The 23,437-nt window shown below is 36.0% G+C and overlaps 1 protein-coding gene across 1 annotated transcript in view; it reads left to right on the top strand.

The window, feature by feature from the left end:
• C6H14orf39 (chromosome 6 C14orf39 homolog) overlaps positions 1-23,437 on the top strand; it is a 50,952-nt gene that overhangs the window by 5,134 nt on the left and 22,381 nt on the right. The window contains exons 5-13 of the mRNA XM_020909975.2: positions 5,797-5,886; positions 10,543-10,730; positions 10,856-10,898; positions 12,666-12,786; positions 13,747-13,838; positions 14,234-14,367; positions 15,156-15,232; positions 21,803-21,888; positions 21,975-22,033. Coding sequence (XP_020765634.1) covers positions 5,797-5,886; positions 10,543-10,730; positions 10,856-10,898; positions 12,666-12,786; positions 13,747-13,838; positions 14,234-14,367; positions 15,156-15,232; positions 21,803-21,888; positions 21,975-22,033 — 890 coding nt within the window. The remainder of the gene's footprint in view (positions 1-5,796; positions 5,887-10,542; positions 10,731-10,855; positions 10,899-12,665; positions 12,787-13,746; positions 13,839-14,233; positions 14,368-15,155; positions 15,233-21,802; positions 21,889-21,974; positions 22,034-23,437) is intronic.

Here is a 23,437-nt window from a genome sequence, read left to right as displayed (position 1 = left end):
TTCTGTCCAAGGGACTTTCAAGAGTCTTCTCCAACACCACAGTTGAGGCATCAATTCTTCAGCTCAGCCTTCTTTATGGTCCAGCTCTCACATCCATACATGACTACTGGAAAAACCATAGCCTTGACTAGACAGACCTTTGTTGGCAAAGTAATGTCTCTGCTTTTTAATATGCTGTCTAGGTTGGTCATCGTTTTTCTTCCAAGGAGCAAGTGTCTTTTAATTTCATGGCAGCATTCATCATCTGCAGTGATTTTGGAGCCCAAGAAAATAAAGTCTGTCACTGTTTTCTTTGTTTCCCTATCTATTTGCCATGAAGTAATAGGACCAGATGGCATGATCTTCATTTTTTGGATGTTGAGTTTTAAGTCAACTTTTTCACCCTCTCTTTCACTTTCATCAAGAGGCTCTTTAGTTCCTCTTTGCTTTCTGCCATAAGGTTGGTGTCATCTGCATATCTGTGGTTATTGATATTTCTTCCTGCAATCTTAATTCCAACTTGTGTTTCATCCAGCTCGTCATTCCCAGTGAGGTACTCTGCATATAGGTTAAATAAACATGGTGATAATATGCAGCCTTGATGTACTGCATTCCCAATTTTAAACCTGTTCATTGTTCCATGTGCAGTTCTAACTGTCGCCTCTTGACTTGCATACAGGTTTTGCAGGAGGCAGGTAAGGTGATCTGGTATTCCCATCTCTTTAAGAATTTTTCAGACAGTCAAAGGCTTTTAGCATAGTCAATGAAGCAGAAGTAGATGTTTTTCTGGAGCTCTCTTGCTTTTTCGATTATCCAACAGATGTTGGCAATTTGACCTCTGGTTCCTCTGCCTTTTCTAAATCCAGCTTGAACATCAGGAAGTTCCCAGTTCATGTACTGTTGAAGCCTCGCTTGGAGAATTTTGAGCATTATTTTTCTAGTGTGTGAGATGAGTGCAATTGTGCAGTAGTTTGAGCATTCTTTGTCATTGCCTTTCTTTGGCTTTGGAATGAAAACTGACATTTTCCAGTCCTGTGGCCACTGCTGAAAATTTGTTTTCCAAATTTTCTGGTATATTGAGTGTAGCATTAACCACAGCATCATCTTTAAGAATCATCTTTGAGGAATTCAACTGGAATTTCCAACACCTCCACTAGCTTTGTTTGTAGGGATGCTTCCTAAGGTCCACTTGACTTCACATTCCAGGATGTCTGGCTCTAGGTTAGTGATCACACCATTGTGGTTATCTGGGTCATTAATATCTTTTTTGTATAATTCTTCCGTGTATTCTTGCCACTTCTTAATATCTTCTGCTTCTGTTAGATCCATACCATTTTTGTCCTTTATTGTGCCCATCTTTGCATGAAGTATTCCCTTGATATCTAGTTTTTTTGAATATATCTCTAGTCTTTCCCATTCTATTGTTTTCCTCTATTTCTTTGCATTGATCTCTTAGGAAAGCTTTCTTATCTCTCCTTGCTCTTCTTTGGAACTCTGAATTCAGATGGATATATCTTTTCCTTTCTCCTTTGCCTTTCTCTTCTCTTCTTTTCTCAGCTATTTGTAGGGCCTCCTCAGACAACCATTTTGCCTTTTTGCATTTCTTTTTCTTGGGGATGGTCTTGATCACTGCCCCCTGTACAATGTTATGAACCTCCATCTATAGTTTTTCAGGCATTCTGTCTATCAAATCTAATCCCTTGAATCTATTTTTCACTTCCACTGTATAATTGTAAGGGATTTGATTTAGGTCATACCTGAATTGTGCCTAGTGGTTTTCCCCACTTTCTTAAATTTAAGTCTCAATTTGGCACTAAGGAGTTCATAATCTGAGCCATAGTTAACTCCTGGTCTTGTTTTTGCTGACTGTATAGAGCTTCTCCATCTTTGGCTGCAAAGAATATAATCAATCTGATTTCAGTATCGATCATCTGGTGATGTCCATGTGTAGTCGTCTCTTGTGTTGTTGGAAGAGGGTGTTTGCTATGATCGGTGCATTCTCTTGGCAAACTCTGTTAGCCTTTGCTCTGCTTCATTTTGTACACTAAGGCCAAACTTGCCTGTTACTTCTTGAGTTCCTGTTTTTGCATTCCAGTCCCCTATGATGAAAAGGACATCTTTTTTTGGTGTTAGTTCTAGAAGTTCTTGTAGGTCATCATAGAACTGTTCAACTTTAGCTTCTTCAGCATTAGTGATTGGGGCATAGACTTGGATTACTGTGCTATTGAATGGTTTGCCTTGAAAACGAATGGAGATCATTCTGTCATTTTTGAGAGTGCACCCAAGTACTGCATTTCAGACTCTCTTGTTAACTATGAGGGCTACTCCATTTCTCCTAAGGGATTCTTGCTCATAGTAGTAGATGTAATGGTCATCTGAATTAAATTCACCCATTCCAGTGCATTTTAGTTCACTGATTCCTAAAATGTTGATGTTCATTCTTGCCATCTCTTGCTTGACCACTTCCAATTTAACTTGATTCATGGTCCTAACATTCCAGGTTCCTATGCAACACTGTTCTTTATAGCTTCAGACTTTTATCTTTACCACCAGACACATCCACAACTGAGCATTGTTTCCACTTTGGCTCAGTCTCTTCATTCCTTTTGGAGCTATTTCTTCCCTCTTCTCCAATAGCATATTGGGCACCTACCCACCTGGGAAGTTCATCTTCCAGTGTCATAACATTTTGCCTTTTCCTACTGTCATGGGGTTGTCAAGGTAAGAATGCTGAAGTGGTTTGCCATTTCCTTCTCTAGTGGACTGAACTCTCCACCATGACCAGTCTGTCTTGGGTGGCCCTACATGGCATGGCTCATAGTTTCATTGAGTTAGACAAGGCTGTGATCCATGTGATCAGTTTGATTAGTTTTCTGTGATTGTGGTTTTCATTCTATCTGCCCTCTGGTGGATAAGGATAAAAGTCTTGTGGAAGCTCCCTGATTAGAGTTACTGGCTCTGGGGCAAACAGGTCTTGCTCTGATGGGCAAGGCCATGCTCAGTAGATTTTTAATCCAATTTTCTGCTGATGGATGGGGCTGTGTTCCCTCCCTGTAGTTTGGCCCGAGGCCACACTATGGTAGGGCCATATGTAGGCCCTATACACTGTAGGAATGTATAAAATGTATAAAAAAAATACAATGTAGGAATATACACTGGTGTATACCTTTTGGATGACATATCTGCATACTTTAAAGACTTTAAAAATAAGCATGACTTTTGATTAAATGGTACCATTTCTGATAATTTTTTGTAAGGAAATAGGTATTTTCTCAAAGATATAATGTACAACAACATATTTATATCAGCCTTTTTATGATAGGAAAACATTGGAAGCAACTCAGTGTTCACTATTAGGTAATAGTTTAAATGAATTTTGGTACATCCATATGAATGAACAGTAAACAGTCTATTAATTTATGCTGTATGTCAATATTTATTGACATGAAATGTGTTAACAGTATGTTACAAATTGAACAAAACATTGAAACAGCATTCATAGAATGAACTCAGTGTAGTAATTGTGTATTTATGTATGTGTAATTAGGACAAGTCTAGACATATGTACATCAAAATGCTTATAATGAGTATCTTTTCAGTGAACATACAGTTCTTACGGAATTTTAAAAATATTCAGAATATATGTATATATAACCTTTGATCTTATAATTCCATTTTGGAAAATATTGTCTAAGGAAATGATTGAAAACTCAGGCAAACATTTAAGTACAAGTTCTTAAGAGAAACTTAGACTAACTAAAATGGCTAACAATATTGGAATGAGTAATATGTTGTATTTATTAAAACCTTTACAGTGAATTCTTAGTGACAAAGAAAATGTATATAGTTTAAAAGTAAGTGATAAAGGTGAATATGTTGTATATGTGAATATGATCTCAAATATGTTAAACTATATGTGTCTGCTTGTGAATGCTAATCGCTTCACTCATGTCTGACTCTAGGTGACCCTATGGACTGTAGTTCTCCAGACTCCTCTGTCCATGGGGATTCTCTAGGCAAGAATACTAGAGGGGGTTGCCATGCCCTTCTCCACGGTATCTTTCCAACCCAGGGATCAAACCCACATCTCTTATGTCTCCTGCATAGGCATGTGGGTTCTTTACCACTAGTGCCACCTGGGAAGCCCTGTTTCTAGTAAAATCTGGAAGTAAATTATTGAAATATTAGTGGTTATTATTCAGTGTTGAGAATATGGATGATAATTATTTTCTTATGTATACATTTGTGCTTCCAAGGTGGGTATGAGTACTTTTTGAATCTGAAAAATAAAAAAGACTAGAAAAGATCTGGAGGAAATATTTGAACAATACTTAGAATGTAAGCTGCAGTGGCATATGCTTAATTTTAGATTTTTTGCATTGGCAACATCTTTCCAGTCATGTAATAAAAACAAATGTGTAAGCAGAATATTCATTTTATCCTTACTGTCTGATTTTATAATTCAATTTGGTCTAGTTTGTTTCAAATTCAGAAGGGTATAAGTTTCTAAATTTCAAAGGAGAAAAAAGCCTCCCTTTATCCCTTATGCTAGCCCTGCTTATTTAACTTATATGCAGAGTACATCATGCAAAATGCTGGGTTGGATGAATCACATGCTGGAATCAAGATTTCCAGGAGAAATAGCAACAACCTCAGATATGCAGATGATACCCCTCTAATGGCAGAAAGTGAAGAGGAACTAAAAAGTCTCTTGAGGGTGAAAGAGGAGAGTGAAAAAGCTGGCTTAAAACTCAGCATTCAAAAAACTAAGATCATGGTACCGGATCCCATCTCTTCATGGCAAATACAAGGGGTAAAAGTGGAAGCAGTGACAGATTTTCTTTTCTTGGGCTCCAAAGTCACTGCAGACAGTGACAGGTGCTGCCATGAAATTAAAAGACACTTGCTCATTGAAAGCTATGACAAACATTAACAGTATATTAAAAAACAGAGACATCACTTTGTCTACAAAAATCTGCAGAGTCCATTTTTCAGTAGTCATGTACGGATGTGAGAGTTGGTCTATAAAGAAGACTGAGCACCAAAGAATTGATGCTTTCGAATTGTGCTGGAGAAGACTCTTGAAAGCTGCATGGATTGCAAGGAGATCAAACCCATCAATCCCAAAGGAAATTGACCCTTAATATTCATCGGAGGGACTGATGCTGGAGCTGAAGCTCCAATACTTTGACCACCTGATGCGAAGAGCCAACTCATTGGAAAAGACCCTGATGCTGGGAAAGATTGAAGGCAAAAGGAGAAGGGAGTGGCATAGGATGAGATGGTTAGATAGCATCACTGACTCGGTGGGCATGAATTTGAGCAAACTCTGGGAGATAGTAAAATAAGGGGAGCCTGGAATGCTGCAGTTCATGGGGTCGCAAAGAGTTGGTTATGACTTAGCGACTGAACAGCAACAACTCTATAAATATTTACTCCAGTAGAATTTCTTAACTAAGATCTTATAAGTATGATGAGAAAGATAGCCTGATGCCAACGCTCAACACAATATAGAGTGTTGCAGAGTATATTACAGAGATGTCATAGCAATACACAGTCCAGGCATGTCACATTTGTTCCTTCCCTAGTCATGGTTCCCGAACAAACTTTATGTAAAAATTAGTGGATGTTGATATTCAAACATGTATACAATTGCATGTATGGTCATAGTGGTGATGATGGGAGATGGGAATGTTTTTCTTGATGTAAGCTTATTTTCTCCAAGAAAGGAAAGATTGTTTAAGTGGTTACATTCATTTTTATTATTTCTTCAATTTATTATTCTGAGATGCTAATTACAGTATTTTTTTTCCATAGCTGGAAGCCAACATGTGATGTATTTCATAAACATGAAGACTACATGCAGGAGCAATTTGTTATTTATCAAGAAACTATTGAAAAAGACAAGTACAGTATAAATATTTATTTAAGCTTATCAATTCTATAAGTTAGTTTTAATAAGACATTATTTGTAAAAATATTAATTGAAAAATGTACACAGAATTTTTTAAAAGTAAATCCAGTGTTTTGGACTCTTTGGTTGTCATTGTTGGCCTACCTATTTGTTATAAAGCTCTTTCCAACCTTGGATATATTTAGACATGTCCTTAACATAGTAGCTATCAGTAGCAATATAAAGCAGAGTGCTTCAAGTAATGTTTTTTATGACTGAGTTTCTATAGTCAAACACCTTAGGGAGTAGTTAGTTATAAAGTTAGCTTATGAGAAAATTGGAATATTGGCTTTTAAAGGGTATTTTTATATAAAATTTGTGTTTTTCAGTTGTTTAGTAGGATATTATATTCTGATGGAGAAATATTAATATTTGTGTGGGTTTATTGTGTATTAAATCACTTGGTTTGGGGGATTAAATGTAGTTAGTGAATATAATGAAACAAAGTGAGGACCTTGGAACACATTCTATAATTTCACTTAATTTAAAAAATTGAAATATTTTTATTTTTAACATAATTGGATAAAAACAGTATAAATTTTATTTTTAATTTTAATTTTTCTTCTTACTATTTTCCCCCCAGATTTATTGAGGTATAATTGATGTATGACTTAGTGGTTTCCCTTATTTTCTTCAATTTAAGTCTGAATTTTTCAGTAAGGAGCTGAAGATCTGAGCCACAGTCAACTCCAGGTCTTGTTTTTGCTGACTGTATAGAGTTTCTCCATCTTCGACTGCAAAGAATAGAATCAATTTTGGCACTGACCATTTGGTGATATCCACATGTAGAATTGTCTGTTGTGTTGTTGGAAGACAGTGTTTGCTATGACTAGTGTGTTCTCTTGACAAAACTCTGTTAGCCTTTGCCCTACTTCATTTTGTATTCCAGGGCCAAACTTGCCTGTTACTGCAAGTATCTCTTAACTTCCTACTTTTGCATTCCAATCCTCTGTGATGAAAAGGACATCTATTTTTGGTGTTAGTTTTAGAAGGTGTTGTATGTCTTTACAGAACCGGTCAACTTCAGCTTCTTCAGCCTTACTGATTGGGGCGTAGTCTTGGATTACTGTGATGTTGAATGGTTTGCCATGGAAATGAATGGAGATCATTCTGCTGTTTTTGAGATTGCACCCAAGTACTGCGTTTTGGTACCCAAATACTGGCCCAAGTACTGCCCCAACCACTAAGGCTGAAGAAGCTGAAGCTGACTGGTTCTGTGAAGACATACAACACCTTCCAGTTTTGCCAAGAGAATGCACTGGTCATAGAAAACACCCTCTCCCAACAACACAAGAGAAGACTTTACACATGGACATCACCAGATGGTCAATACCGAAATCAGATTGATTATATTCTTTGAAGCCAAAGATGGAGAAGCTCTATACAGTCAGCAAAAACAAGAGCAGGAGCTGACTGTGGCTAAGATCATGAACTCCTTATTGGCAAATTGAGACTTAAATTGAAGAAAGTAGGGAAAATCACTAGACCATTCAGGTATGACCTAAATCAAATCCGTTACAATTATACAATGGAAGTGAGAAATAGATTCAAGGGATTAGATCTGACAGACTGCCTGAAGAACTGTGGATGGAGGTTCATAACATTGTATAGGAGACAGGGATCAAGACCATTTCCAAGAAAAAGAAATGCAAAAAAGCAAAATGGCTGTTGAGGAGGCCTTAAAATTGCTGTGAAAAGAAGAGAAGTGAAAAGCAAAGGACAAAAGGAAAGATATACCCATTTGAATGCAGAGTTCCAAAGAATAGCAAGGAGAGATAAGAGAGCCTTCCTCAATGATCAGTGCAAAGATATAGAGGAAGACAATAGAATGGGAAAGACTAGAGATCTCTTCAAGAAAATTAGAGCTACCAAGGGAACAATAACCTCAGATATGCAGATGACACCACCCTTATGGCAGAAAGTGAAGAGGAACTAAAAAGCCTCTTGATGAAAATGAAACAGGAGAGTGAAAAAGTTGGCTTAAAGCTCAACATTCAGGAATCTAAGATCATGTCATCCGGTCCCATCGCTTCATGGGAAATAGATGGGGAAACAGTGGAAACAGTGTCAGACTATTTTGGGGGGCTCCAAAATCACTGCAGACGGTGATTGCAGCCATGAAATTAAAAGACTCTTACTCCTTGGAAGGAAAGTTATGACCAACCTAGATAGCATATTAAAAAGCAGAGACATTACTTTGCCAACAAAGGTCTGTCTAGTCAAGGCTTTGGATTTTCCAGTGGTCATGTATAGATGTGAGAGTTGGACTGTGAAGAAAGCTGAGCGCCAAAGAATTGATGGTTTTGAACTGTGGTGTTGGAGAAGACTCTTGAGAGTCTCTTGGACTGCAAGGAGATCCAACCAGTCTATTGTAAAGGAGATCAGTCCTGGGTGTTCATTGGAAGGACTGATGCTGAAGCTGAAACTCCAATACTCTGGCCACCTCATGCGAAGAGTTGACTCATTGGAAAAGACCCTGATGCCTGGAGGGATTGGGGACAGGAGGAGAAGGGGACGACAGAGGATGAGATGGTTGGATGGCATCACCAACTCAATGGACATGAGTTTGAGTAAACTCCAGGAGTTGGTGATGGACAGAGAGGCCTGGCGTTCTGTGATACATGGGGTTGCAAAGAGTTGGACATGACTGAGCGACTTAACTGAACTGAACTGAAGGGAACATTTCATGCAAAGATGGGCACAATAAAGGACAGAAATGGTAGATCTAACAGAAGCAGAAGACATTAAGAAGTGTTGGCAAGAATACACAGAAGAACTATTCAAGAAAGATCTTCATGACCCAGATAATCACGATGGTGTGATCACTCACCTAGAGCCAGACATCCTGAAATGTGAAGTCAAGTGGGTCTTAGAAAGCATCATTACAAACAAAGCTAGTGGAGGTGATGGAATTCCAGTTGAGCTATTTCAAATCCTGAAAGATGATGCTGTGAAAGTGCTGCACTCAATATGCCAGCAAATTTGGAAAACTCAGCAGTGGCCACAGGACTGGAAAAAGTCAGTTTTCATTCCAATCCCAAAGAAAGGCAGTGCCAAAGAATGTTCAAACTACTGCACAATTGCACTCATCTCACATGCTAGTAAAGTAAAGCTCAAAATTCTCCAAGCCAGGCTTTAATAGCACATGAACTGTGAACTTCGAGATGTTCAAGCTGGTTTAGAAAAGGCAGAGGAACCAGAGATCAAATTGCCAACATCTGCTGGATCATCAAAAAAGCAAGAGAGTTCCAGAAAAACATCTACTTCTGCTTTATTGACTATGCCAAAGTCTTTGACTGTGTGGCTCACAATAAACTGTGGAAAATTCTGGAAGAGATGGGAATACCAGACCACCTGACCTGCCTCTTGAGAAACCTGTATGCAGGTCAGGAAGTAACAGTTAGAACTGGACGTGGAACAACAGATTGGTTCCAAATAGGAAAAGGAGTACATCAAGGCTGTATATTGTCACCCTGCTTATTTAACTTATATACAGAGTACATCATGAGAAACGCTGGACTGGAAGAAGCACAAGCTGGAATCAAGATTGCTGGGAGAAATATCAATAACCTCAGATATGCAGATGACACCACCCTTATGGCAGAAAGTAAAGAGGAACTAAAAAGCCTCTTGATGAAAGTGAAAGAGGAGAGTGAAAAAAAAAAGAAAGTGAAAGAGGAGAGTGAAAAAGTTGGCTTAAAACTCAACATTGAGAAAACTAAGATCATGGCATCTGGTCCCATCACTTCACGGCAAATAGATGGGGAAACAGTGGAAACAGTATTAGACTTTATTTTTTGGGGCTCCAAAATCACTGCAGATGGTGACTGCAGCCATGAAATTAAAAGACGTTTACTCCTTGGAAGGAAAGTTATGACCAACCTAGATAGCATATTAAAAAGCAGAGACATTCTTTGCCAACAAAGGTCTGTCTAGTCAAGGCTTTGGTTTTTCCAGTAGTCGTGTATGGATGTGAGAGTTGAACTGTGAAGAAAGCTGAGTGCCGAAGACTTGATGGTTTTGAGCTGTGGTGTTGGAGAAGACTCTTGAGAGTCTCTTGGACTGCAAGGAGATCCAACCAGTCTATTGTAAAGGAGATCAGTCCTAGGTGTTCATTGGAAGGACTGATGCTGAAGCTGAAGCTCCAGTACTTTGGCCACCTCATGCGAAGAGTTGACTCATTGGAAAAGACCCTGATGCTGGGAGGGATTGGGGGCAGGAGGAGAAGGGGACGACAGAGGATGAGATGGCTGGATGGCATCACGGACTCGATGGGCATTAGTTTGAGTAAACTCCAGGAGTTGGTGATGGACAGGGAGGGCTGGCATGCTGCGATTCATGGGGTGGTGAAGAGTTGGACACGACTGAGTGACTGAACTGAACTAAAGGAGTGAGTAACTCAGGTAGTGAAGAATAAGAGTAGAAAATTGAAAAGTTTAATAGAGTTAAGAAAAGTTTAAAGGGCAAAAGTGAAGCAAAATGAGTGAAGCAAAAATAAGTAGATTTTTAGCTTGTCTTTTATGCTTAATTTAGTAGCTTTAACAAGTGATTTTAGAAAGTTTTTAGATACACTTTTGTTATATTGACATAATTTCTTTTAATTTTAACAGAAAAGTATACCATGGTTATATATGTCAGTATAAAGATGTTTTAAAGCAATACCAACTAAAATTCTCAGAAACACCCCTCTCACATGAATATTATGAGAAGAAAAGAGAATATGAAGAAATTCAAAACAGAGTGTTGGCATGTACTGAACAACTGAAAATGAATGAAAATATTTTTATGGAATTTTTAGGTATTAATTTTTTTATACATACTGTTTGATACATACATATTTTTGATACATACTGTTTTACTAACATTACCCTTGTAGTGAATATAATATCATAAATAAATCTAAAATATGGTTTTGTTTTTCAGTGCCTGCTCCCTTTCCATCACTTACCAGTTGGACACTACATATGTATCCACAGTAGTATTTCTACTTGTAATTTTTAGTTGATAAGTATTGTTTCTGTATTCTAGCTGTTACTGTGTTTCCCTGTGACTATTACATTGATTTGGGTTTTTGTTTAATTAAAAAATTAAGAGATTACTTTAAAGATCATCTGGAATTAGTTTTCCTATATGTGCATGTCATCAAAAGCAAGAAATTTTAATGCAAATAAAGTGGTATATGTACTTGTCTTTAAGTGGCATAACTTAACAACCAAACCAATGAAAAAGTTATTTTGCTTTGTCTTACCAAAGAGTTTGAATTAAATCAGTTGATTATTTCCTATTAGGATGGAAGATGGTAAAGAGGTGAGTCACAGTTTATTGGGTATCTACATTGTGCTGGGAAGTACTCAAGAAGATACAGAACTTTCTTGTAAGGAGCTCACAGTTTGGTAGAGGAAATAAACATGTAAACTAGTAATTCTAATGCAGTGGCATTGTATTAGATGCTTAAGTAATTTTTAATTGGTCTAAGTCTCATCTGTTTGTCAAGGAGATCTCCCATGATGAACTTGGAACTTTAATCCTCTTCCAACCTCTACAATCCTTCATATGCTTTCCTATCAGATTATAACTCCACTGTTTGTACTAAGTCTTCTTTATCCCTGCATTCTACCTTGCTTCATCCTAAATTATCCTTTTAACTCCTTTGCTGTTTGCTCTCTTCATGTTTGGGTTTTAGCTTGTTCTGTACTTAGTTGTTCATTTGCTGCTGATCTAATACATTGCCACTACAATAGAATTACTTGTTTGCATGTCCATTTCCTCTACTAAACTGTGAGTGTTTTAATTTTCAGTAGGGAGAGGCAGAGGTTGGTGGTAGATGCAGAAGGCACAGCAGGGGTTTAAGGACTTGGATTGTAGAAACGGATGAGACATAAGACTGTTTGACAGACGTGAAGAAGTGATGAAGGTGGGGAGAGTTGAAGACTAGGAATTACATGTCTATATCTAAAAAATTTAAATTGATATTATGATAACAGCATAGTGTTATAATTAATGTTCATTTGATATTTTATGTTCTAGCATATAAATCATAAATTTTAGTGAAATAGGAAAGGTCTGGCAAAGATTTTCTCTGGAGTTCTTGTTCATTAGCACTGTTCTATACATTTAAAAATTTTCCTAATGGATTTCAGAATAACTTAGGAAATTGTAGAAACTAGTAATGATGCAGAATGTTTGTTAACAGCTGAGAGATTCTCTACTTCAAATTGAGTGTAAATCTAGTTCAGGCAGAAAGTTCAAACAGAAGATATAGCTCTCTTTTGGGTTTTGGTACACAGATAGACTGTAAAGAGCAAGAAAAGGAAGATTGAGTGGATTTATAACGTTGATCTTGGAACAAATAAATTATAGAAACTGAAGCAGTTAAGTTTGGACTTGATTATGTTCATCATGCCAAATGACATGATAAACGGATAAAAAATAAAAGTAAAAAACTGCCCTGTGAAAAAATTTAACTGAAAGAAAAAATCCTAACATGTATTTTGATGAAATGTTATTTTTAAGCTAAGTATATAATGTAGACAAACAGTAAATTGACAGTTTGCCAGATGTTTGTACTAGTCTTTCTGCTGTTTTCAGATACTGTTATTCATATTGTGTATATGAATAATTATTTTTACATAATATATATAATTAATTTTACATAATACTAATTATTTTTGATACAGTTCTTATATTATAAATGTGAAAGTTATTTATATAAGATAGTTCCTTAACATAAAAGGGTTAATTTGAGATACAAAACACAAGATATTCTTAAACATGCTAACCAGTTTTCCAAAAGATCATGTGACTTGAAGAAAGAAATAGATGACATGGAAATAGAAATTAATTATTTAAACCAGGTATTAATTTTGTTATATGTTTCTAATATGTGTGTTAATGTATAAGTGTAGTGGTATGTTAGATGACAGTCTAAGAAGAGCTATTTCTAAAGCAACTCAATAATTTATTTGCCTCAGATTACCTTTGAAGCCAAAATGTTTTTAGGTATTGAGTATATTCAACTTTGAGTTTTGGGAAATAGTTTAACTTTCTTTGAGTGCTAAGGAAAGAAGATAAAGAAAGAGCAAGTTGGAGCTTTAATAATAGGTATTTAAAGGCATTAACAGAGCTTACAGCAGTGCTGTCAAAAAGGAAAACAAGTTATTAAATGATTTAAAAAACTTAATCTAGAAAATTTATGACTGCAATCTTTATAAAGCTAGGCCATATCTAGTTTTTAGCCTTTAAGACTGATGATACATGAAAAAAAAAAGATTGATGATACATGATACTTTCTTGAATAAATTCATAGTGTCATCTATTGAAATGTGGCTTTAATTGATGAGTATGAGAGCCACCAAAGTCACTTAAAAAGTTGAATGGCCAATTTTCTAAATTTTATGAAAATTGTTTTAAAGATGGTATATTTATCATCCATAGGCAAGAGGTTCCACATAACAGTAATATCATTTTAGTAAGAAGAAAGTGGGTGTCACTTTCTTTAAAATATATAGTAACTATTGGACATCCCTATGTAGGGAATCAATGTCTACATTGCTTCTGATTGTCCTTTTTAAAAAGAATGAAAGTTGATGGAAATCTAGGTTTTCTAATGGAGTTGTAAGGAAAAATAAAAGGAGTATGATTTATTGTTAATTTTGACTGGTTTAGTAACTTTCACTAAAAGATTGTTAGTACTACCAAAAATATAAATCTTTTGATTATGTAGAAAAAATCATATTCATTAGTTAAGATAACCAAATGTTTCTTAATGCTTTGCAGATATTTATTTTGTTTTGCTTTGTCATTTTTCTTTTTAGCAGATTGCAAGACATTATGAAATGAAGAATCTTCCAGAAACTCTAGAAGAAAAAAATAAAAATGTAGAAAAGAGAAAGGAATTGAAAGAAAGGTATGGTGGTGGTTTAGCTGCTAAGTTATGTTGGACTCTTTGTGACCCCGTGGACTGGAGCCCGCCAGGCTCCTTTGTCTATGGGACTCTCTAAGCAAGAATACTGGAGAGAGTAGCCATTCCCTTCTCCAGGGGATCTTCCCAAGCAGGGTCTCCTGCATTGCAGGCAGAGTCTTTACCATTTTAGCCACCAGGGAAGCCCCGAGAGAAAGGTATAGGTAAACTTTAAAATGGGACTTTCTTTATGTGAACAGATATTCTACATTTAAAATTGATTACATATTCTATACAATTTGAGGAGTTTTAGCTTTATAATATCTAAATATCTCTTCTAATTTTAAAATATGCTAATTTTTACTTAGCTAATATTTAATATTATTCACTCTTCTCTTTAGAATTTTTGAAAAAGATCCACAACCTGTACTTATGTTGAACAAAACCCCTCAAAACAATCAATTATTTCTTCCATATGAATCTCAGAAATTAGTCAAACCAATAAAGATGCATTCTTCAGAACCAAGAGTTATAGGTATAGTATCTGTTTATTATTCAAAAACTTAGTTTTATTTGAGAACATGTAAAAGAAGAAATAGAAAGGAGCCATTTTAGTTATCATTTGGTGTAAGCAAGAGCTTACAATACTGGAGACTTATAGACTCATAAAGTGCCACTTCGGTTCTTTCTGAGAGCAACCAAGATATGCCTTCTATACATAACATTTTTCTTTTTGAGAGAGAAACCACTCATGATTTTTTTAAAAAAGAGTTTTAGTTTGGTTTCCAGCTATCAGAAGAGGATGAATAATTGTATGTTTTTCATTTGAGAGGTTGTATTGTCAGTATGTATGATTAAAGTCACTCAGTTGTGTACGACTCTTTGCGACCCCATGGTGATGAGACTTGTAATGATATTGTGACTTAGTTACTGAGACATTTGAATCATGTTTTATTCAATGGATAGATTAACTACATTGTGCTAGGTTAACTACACTAGCTGTTTTATTCCCCAATCATTTACATCACCACTCTTTGTTCTTTGGTTCCCCATTATAAAGATGAGTTTTGTCAGCTACTTTTTAAAATTTAATTTAAAAAATTTACTTATTTCTCTTTAATCAGCTGTTTTTCATTTTACATACATGGTTATTTTAGTAGCTATTATATATTGAAGAATTAAGATTATGTAATAATTTCATAATTCTTTACTTTAAATTTTTATAACTTGATTTTTTTAATTACAAGGTTAGGTTAAATGTTGGACATGACATTTGATTCTATTTCTGGAACTGATTTGAAGTTGTACAATTTAATAATCTAGATAAAAAAGAAGAAAGTTCTGTGAGGCAGTCAAAGCTTGCCAGTGTTGACTTCAAGCAAAAAGAAAATGATGCATGTGTAGGTATTTCTTTTTTACTAGTACAAATTAAATGCTTGCATTAAATGATATAGTGAATGCACTGCATTTAGGATGTGTGTGTGTGTGTGTGTATGTGTTATAAATATATTAAATTAGCCATTAGTACAATATCAGGATCTGAAAAACTTAGGAGTTTTGTATGGTAGCCTGAACATATTCTGTAGCCTTCTCCTTTACTTCTAAAAATAAAAGATATTTGAAAATATCAATCCTTGTACCCAATGGACCAAAATCTAAAAGACATTTCTAAAGGAATTAAATTGAAAGGGAAATTGTGGCACCATCTCCATAATGTCATCATTTCTTGAGTTCCATTGGTGTTTTCTTTTCCTGCTATCCTTATGCTAAGCTTTTACCTCAAGGTTATTTCATGGTTAGAATAACCATTACAACTTGCTATCATATCTTCCTTCTAGGGAGGAAAGAAGAAGGGGAAAAAAGTCTAGTTGAGTAAGCCTCATTTTTAAGGATCTTTCATGGAAGCTCCTTAAACAATTTATGTTAATGTTTCATTGACAAGAACTTTGTAACATGGTTACCTCTATCTGCAGAGAGGTTGACAAACATGGTGGGCTTTTTGTTTGTTTGCTTTTTAAATCAGAACATAAAGGAAATGTAGATTTTGAAGAAGATAGAAAACTAGCAGTTTCTGCCAACAAGAATGAATCATATAGATGAAAAATAAGTAAGGATGTAGAGGATCAAACACAAATAGTAAACTTTGTGCCCAACATACACATAATTCAGTTAAATTTTGTTTGCACTATTTACCAAAATCGACTGTTAGAACAAAAAGGATATCTCCTCCAATTCTAAAAAGCTGCTATCTTCACTAACCATAACATAAAAAAACTTAAACAAGTTAAACAAAAAGATAGCCTTCTCCTCAGAAAACTATTTGGTTGAGTAAAAGGAAATTCAGTTCAGTTCAGTCACTCAGTCATGTCCAACTCTTTGCGACTCCATGAACTGCAGTAGGCCAGGCCTTCCTGTCCATCACCAACTCCCGGAGTCCACCCAAACCCATGTCCATTGAGTTGGTGATGCCATCCAACCATCTCATCCTCTGTTGTCCCCTTCTCCTCCTGCCTTCAGTCTTTCCCAGCATCAGGGTCTTTTCAAATGAGTCAGTTCTTTGCATCAGGTGGCCAAAGTATTGGCATTTCAGTTTCAGCATCAGTCCTTCCAATGAACACCCAGGACTGATCTCCTTTAGGATGGACTGGTTGGATCTCCTTGCAGTCCTAGGGACTCTCAAGAGTCTTCTCCAACACCACAGTTCAAAACCATCAATTCTTCGGTGCTCAGTTTTCTTTATAGTCCAACTCTCACATCCATACATGACCACTGGAAAAACCATAGCCTTGACTAGACGGACCTTTGTTGACAAAGTAATTTCTCTGCTTTTTAATATGCTGTCTAGGTTGGTTATAACTTTCCTTCCAAGGAGTAAGCGTCTTTTAATTTCATGGCTGCAGTCACTATCTGCAGTGATTTTGGAGCCCAGAAAAATAAGTCTGACACTGTTTCCCCATCTATTTCCCATGAAGTGATGGGACTGGATGCCATGATCTTAGTTTTCTGAATGTTGAGTTTTAAGCCAACTTTTTCACTCTCCTCTTTCACTTTCATCAAGAGACTCTTTAGTTCATCTTCATTTTCTGCCATAATTCACATGCTTTCAAATTACTTTGGGGTTATAGAAGAAATAAAAATAGAATTTAAAAACTATTTAAAAGGATACTATAAACCCAAACCTGTGAAATGTAGCCAAATTAGTCTTCAGAGAGAAGTTTATGTTTGAAGACAAACATATTAGAAAATAAGGAAGATTAAAATCAGCCAAACATTAAGTATGAATCTGAAAAGTTGAACTTAAAGTATGAAAAGCTTAACTTAAAATACAAAAATAAAATAATAAATGCAAAAAAGTAGGAATTAATAGAGAAAAGCAGAAATTTATGAAATTTAAAAATTGGGTCAATTAATATAGCCAAACACTAATAAGTTTCAGCAAGTGTACAGAAAGAAAGAGAAGTCCCCCCTCGAAAAAGAAAACTATAAAGTGAGGGAAAAGTGTGTATCACTACATCTATGAAAGAAATCTTTTCAAAGTCCTAAGATGATACTATGTAAAATTATATACCAACAAACTTGAAAATTTAGGTGAGATGGAAAATTTTTTGGACAATATAAATTGTTAGATTGAAAAAGAAAAACATGAATAGATCAATAACTTAGAAGAAATAGAAATGTAAATGAAACTGAAATGTGAATAAATGCCTATTTCCCTCATTTCTCCCTTATTTCCCTCCCTTTTCCCTCTACCACACATGCCCTCCAGAAAACTTCAGACTCAATTTTTCAGGTGAATTCTGTCAAACCTTACATCAGAGTTTCTCAACAGTGACACTGTTGACATTTTGGATCAGATAGATAATTCTTTATTGTGGGGATGTCCACAGAAAAAATTACTCTGGTGATCTACTAGAGTCCAGTAGCACCTCATCTGCAATTTATGACAATCAAAAATATCTCCAGATACTGTCAAATGTCTTCTGAGAGGCAAACAAAGATCATGGCATTTGGTCCCATCACTTCATGGCAAATATATGGGGAAACAGTGATAGACTTTATTTTCTTGGGTCCAGAATCATTGCAGATGGTGACTGTATCCACAGAATTAAAAGATACTTTCTTCTTAGAATAAAAGCTATGACAAACCTAGACAGTGTATTAAAAAACAGAGATGTTACTTTGCCTACAGAGGTCCATGTAGTCAAAGCTATGGTTTTTCCAGTAGTCGTTATGGATGTGAGAGTTGGAGCATAAAGAAGGCTGAACGCCAAAGAATTGGTGCCTTTGAACTGTGGTGTTGGAGAAGACTCTTTGAGAGTCCCTTGGACAGTAAGGAAATCAAACCAGTCAATCCTACAGGGTATCAATTCTGAATATTCATCAGAAGGACTGATGCTGAAGCTGAAGCTCCAATACTTTGACCACCTGATGTGAAGAGCCAACTCATTGGAAATCAGACCCTGATCCTGGGAAAGATTGAAGGAAGGAGGAGAAGGGGATGACAGAAGATGAGGTGGTTGGATGGCATCACTGACTCAATGGGCATGAGTCTGAGCAAGCTCTGGGAGATGGTGAAGGACAGAGAAACCTGGCCTGCTGCAGTTCATGGAGTTGCAAAGAGTTGGACATGACTGAGCAACTGAACAACAACAACAAAAGCAAAATAAAAATGACAGAATTAAGACCAATGGCTGTTACAACAGAAGTATTTGGATAAACTTTCCTATTAAAGATATTTTAATTACAGGTAAAATAAGAAAAACCAGTAACTCTTCAAAATGAGTGACTCGGGGAGAATGAAAGACTTGAAACAGTATAAACATTAGTAAAGCAGTGATTTAAGCATTACATAAAATTTAAAGTTAAAAACAGTATATTAGTTCTGCCATGTGTGTCATACATGTTTTAAGAAGAAGTTTTCAGGATTTACTCTTTTAACTTGTTTTCCTTTCCTGTATTCCACTCTAGAGGGTTTAGGGGATTTAGAGACACAGACATAAGTTAATTGCATCCAAAGACTGCATCCAAGTACTGCAACAGTACTTGGATGCAAACTAAAAAATGACAGAATGATCTCTATTCATTTATAAGGCAAACCATTCAATATCAAGGTAGTCCAAGTCTATGCCACGACCAGTAAAACTGAAGAAGCTGAGGTTGAACAGTTCTGTGAAGACCTCCAGACCTTCTAGAAATAACAACACCCAAAAAAGATGTCCTTTTCATTATAGGGGACTGGAGTGCAAAAGTAGGAAGTCAAGAAACACCTGGAGTAACAGGCAGACTTGGCCTTGGAGTACAGAATGAAGCAGGGCAAAGGCTAATAGAGTTTTGCCGAGAGAAGGCACTGGTCATAGAAAACACCCTCTCCCAACAACACAAGAGAAGATTCTACGCATGGACATCACCAGATGGTCAGTACCAAAATTAGATTGATTATATTCTTTGAAGCCAAAGATGGAGAAGCTCTATACAGTCAGCAAAAACAAGAACGGGGGCTGACTGTGGCTCAGATCATGAACTCCTTATTGCCAAATTCAGACTTAAACTGAAGAAAGTAGGTAAAACCACTAGACCATTTAGGTATGACCTAAATCAAATCCGTTACAATTATACAGTGGAAGTGAGAAATAGATTCAAGGGATTAGATCTGATAGAGTGCCTGATGAACTATGGACAGAGGTTCATGACACTGTATAGGAGACAGGGATCAAGACCATCCCCAAGAAAAAAATGCAAAAAAGCAAAATGGCTGTCTGAGGAGGCCTTACAAATAGCTGTGAAAAGAAGAGAAGTGAAAAGCAAAGGAGAAAAAGAAAGGTATACCCATTTGAATGCAGAGTTCCAAAGACTAGCAAGGAGAGATAAGAAAGCCTTCCTCAGTGATCAGTGCAAAGATACAGAGGAAGACAATAGAATGGGAAAGACTAGAGATCTCTTTAAGAAAGTTAGAGATACCAAGGGAACATTTCTTGTAAAGATGGGCACAATAAAGGATGGAAATGGTATGGATCTAACTGAAGCAGAAGATATTAAGAGGTGGCAAGAATACAGAGAAGAACTGTACAAAAAAGATCTTCACGACCCAGATAATAATGATGGTGTGATCACTCACCTAGAGCCAGACATCCTGGAATGCAAAGTCAAATGGGCCTTAGAAAGCATCGCTACAAACAAAACTAGTGGAGGTGATGAAATTCCAGTTGAGCTATTTCAAATCCTAAAACATGCTGTGAAAGTGCTGCACTAATATGCCAGCAAATTTGGAAAACTCAGCAGTGGCCACAGGACTGGAAAAGGTCAGTTTTCATTCCAATCCCAAAGAAAGGCAATGCCAAAGAATGCTCAAACTACTGCACAATTGCACTCATCTCACACGCTAGTAAAGTAAAGCTCAAAATTCTCCAAGCCAGGCTTCAGCAGTATGTGAACCGTGAACTTTCAGATGCTCAAGCTGGATTTAGAAAAGGCAGAGGAACCAGAGATCAAATTGCCATCATCCGTTAGATTAATGAAAAAGCAAGAGAGTTCCAGAAAAACATCTACTTCTGCTTTATTGACTATGCCAAAGCCTTTGACTGTGTGGATTACCACAAACTGTGGAAAATTCTTAAAGAGATGGTAATACTAGACCACCTAACCTGCCTCTTGAGACATCTGTATGCAGGTCAGGAAGCAACAGTTAGAGCTGGACATGGAACAACAGACTGGTTCCAAATAGGGAAAGTAGTACATCAAGGCTGTATATTGTCACCCTGCTTATTTAGCATCTATGCAGAGGATATCACGAAAAACGCTGGGCTGGATGAAGCACAAGCTGGAATCAAGATTGCTGGGAGAAATATCAATAACCTCAGATATGCAGATGACACCACACTTATGACAGAAAGCAAAGAAGAACTAAAGAGCCTCATGATGAAAGTGAAAGAGGAGAGTGAAAAAGTTGGCTTAAAACTCAACATTGAGAAAACTAAGATCATGGCATCTGGTCCCATCACTTCATGGCAAATAGATGGGTAAACAGTGGAAACAGTGTTAGACTTTATTTTTTGGGGCTCCAAAATCAATGCAGATGGTGACTGCAGCCATGAAATTAAAGGACGCTTGCTCCTTGGAAGAAAATTTATGACTAACCTAGTCAGCATATTAAAAAGCAGAGACATTACTTTGCCAACAAAGGTCCATCTAGTCAAAGCTATGGTTTTTCCAGTAATCATGTATGGATGTGAGAGTTGGACTGTAAAGATAGCTGAGCACTGAAGAATTGATGCTTTTGAACTGTGGTGTTGGAGAAGACTCCCTGGGACTGCAAGGAGATCCAACCAGTCCATCCTAAAGGAGATCAGTCCTGGGTGTTCATTGGAAGGACTGATGCTGAAGCTGAAACTCCAGTACTTTGGCCACCTGATGGGAAGAACTGACTCATTTGAGAAGACCCTGATACTGGGAAAGATTGAAGGCGGGAGGAGAAGGGGATGACAGAGGATGAGATGGATGGATGGCATCACTGACTCAATGGACATAAGCTTGAGTAAACTCCGGGAGTTGGTTATGGATATTGAGGCCTGGCGTGCTGCAGTCCATGGGGTTGCAAGGAATCAAACATAACTGAGCGACTGAACTGAACTGAACATAAATTAATTAAACTAAGAGTTAAGATTCACTTAATTAATCATGAATAAGAAAGACAAAATTTTAAGTTTATCTTAAATGTATATATACTATCAGGCATAGTAATTATACTTTTCAAAAACATCAAATTCCTTGAGACTCACCTTTCTGTTTCCCAGTGTTTGACTTAATGTTTTGCATGCAGTGGTTTCATTTAATGTTTGTACTCGTCAGTGTTGATAATAATACTGATGATGAGGTGAATGACAATGTTCTATGAGAGCCCTGAGTAGCCATGGCAAGCAAAACATTTTATTGTTTTGTATAGTCAATTCTAATGCTTAATTTCTTTTGTTCAGGTATTGAATGACTCTACTGTGAATAACCATCCAAAATGTACACATGTTACGGCTTTTAAAAATTCACAAAATGTTATGCAGTTCAGGTAACCTTTAAAAATCATAAATTGACTTGTTTTCTGAAATGATCAACTCAGTAAATAATATAAAAATGTTGTTTATTGTATTTTAGATTAGTAACCCCACAGAAACAATCAAACTGCAATCAGTGGTTAGAAAAGAGAGATACAGGTATTTGCCATTTATATTATTCCTAAGAAATGGGAGTAACAAGTTATATCAGATATTTATACTAGTCAAATAAATTATTTGGATTGTTTGCATCTCTGGCTAACTCACCGTGCATGCCTGGTTTTAAAACATGTTTTTCTTAAATATAAAACAAATACGCTTATTGTAGAAAATATGGAAAATGGAGAAAAATATAAAAGAAGCAAAAATACCAACCACCCAGATATAACTGATACTACACATACTATTGTATATTTTTTCTCTATGCATATTTTTTTTTCTTTTTGTTTGTTTCTTCAAATTTGAAGCATACTATGTATATTACTTTGGATCTTTTTCTTTCCACTTGATATGCCCTTGAGGATATTTTTCCATGCCATTAAATAGATTTTATTTGTGATGACTTATAATATATCTTTGCACGGGTATGCTTTAATTTATTTAGCAGTCTCTCACACTGAATATTTTGTTATTTCTAGATTTTTTGTTGTTATAAATGATGCTACTATATTCTTTTATATAAATATTTTGCTATCTTAGATTATTTTCTTTGATTAAATCATAGAAAGGTCACAGGATATATATGTATGATTGTGTTATCCTAGAATCAAGTAGCTCTTAGAACTTTGATGCACCCTTGAGAGACAGAGACTCATTCTCTATCTCTGTGTGTGTGTATAATATAAACTGTATGCACACATATATATGTATATATAAAATATATATCATAGAGACACAAATATATATATTGTTTATATATAAAATTATTTTTATTATATATATTATAAAAATTATTATTTATATAACATATAATATATAAAATAATATAAAAATATATAAATTATATATAAAATATATATTATATACATATATAATATATATATATAGTTGCCCCTGATGCGAAGAACTAACTCATTGGAAAAGACCCTGATGCTGGGAAAGATTGAAGGCAGGAAGAGAAGGGGACGACAGAGGGTGGGATGGTTGGATGGCATCACCAACTTGATGGACATGAGTATGAGTAAGCTCCGGGAGTTGGTGATGGATAGGGAAGCCTGGCGTGCTGCTGTCCATGGAGCTGTAAAGAGTCGGACACAACTTAGTGACTGAACTGACTGACTGATAGTTGCCCAGTAAAAAGTAGTAATTAGGCTATATAAAAGTTTTTATCTCTTCTTGACTTATTTTGAAATTTTAAAAAATGACTCATTCTGGTGGTAAATATATGCATATTCTGCATGGTCATATAATATACTATAAGCCTATTCCTCTCACTCTCAATATAGGATTCAACCAAGACAATATGCTTAGATGGATATTCCTCCAACTTTCTTCTGGAAAAAAGGATTATGACTTATCTATCCAGGTGATATATTTCACCTGTTTATAATCCTCTGTATATGC

The sequence above is a fragment of the Odocoileus virginianus genome, chromosome 6 (assembly GCF_023699985.2).
Source record: "Odocoileus virginianus isolate 20LAN1187 ecotype Illinois chromosome 6, Ovbor_1.2, whole genome shotgun sequence".
Taxonomy (NCBI): domain Eukaryota; kingdom Metazoa; phylum Chordata; class Mammalia; order Artiodactyla; family Cervidae; genus Odocoileus; species Odocoileus virginianus.
Note: the sequence above shows the minus strand (reverse complement) of the source record. Positions and strands in the feature narration are given on the sequence as shown.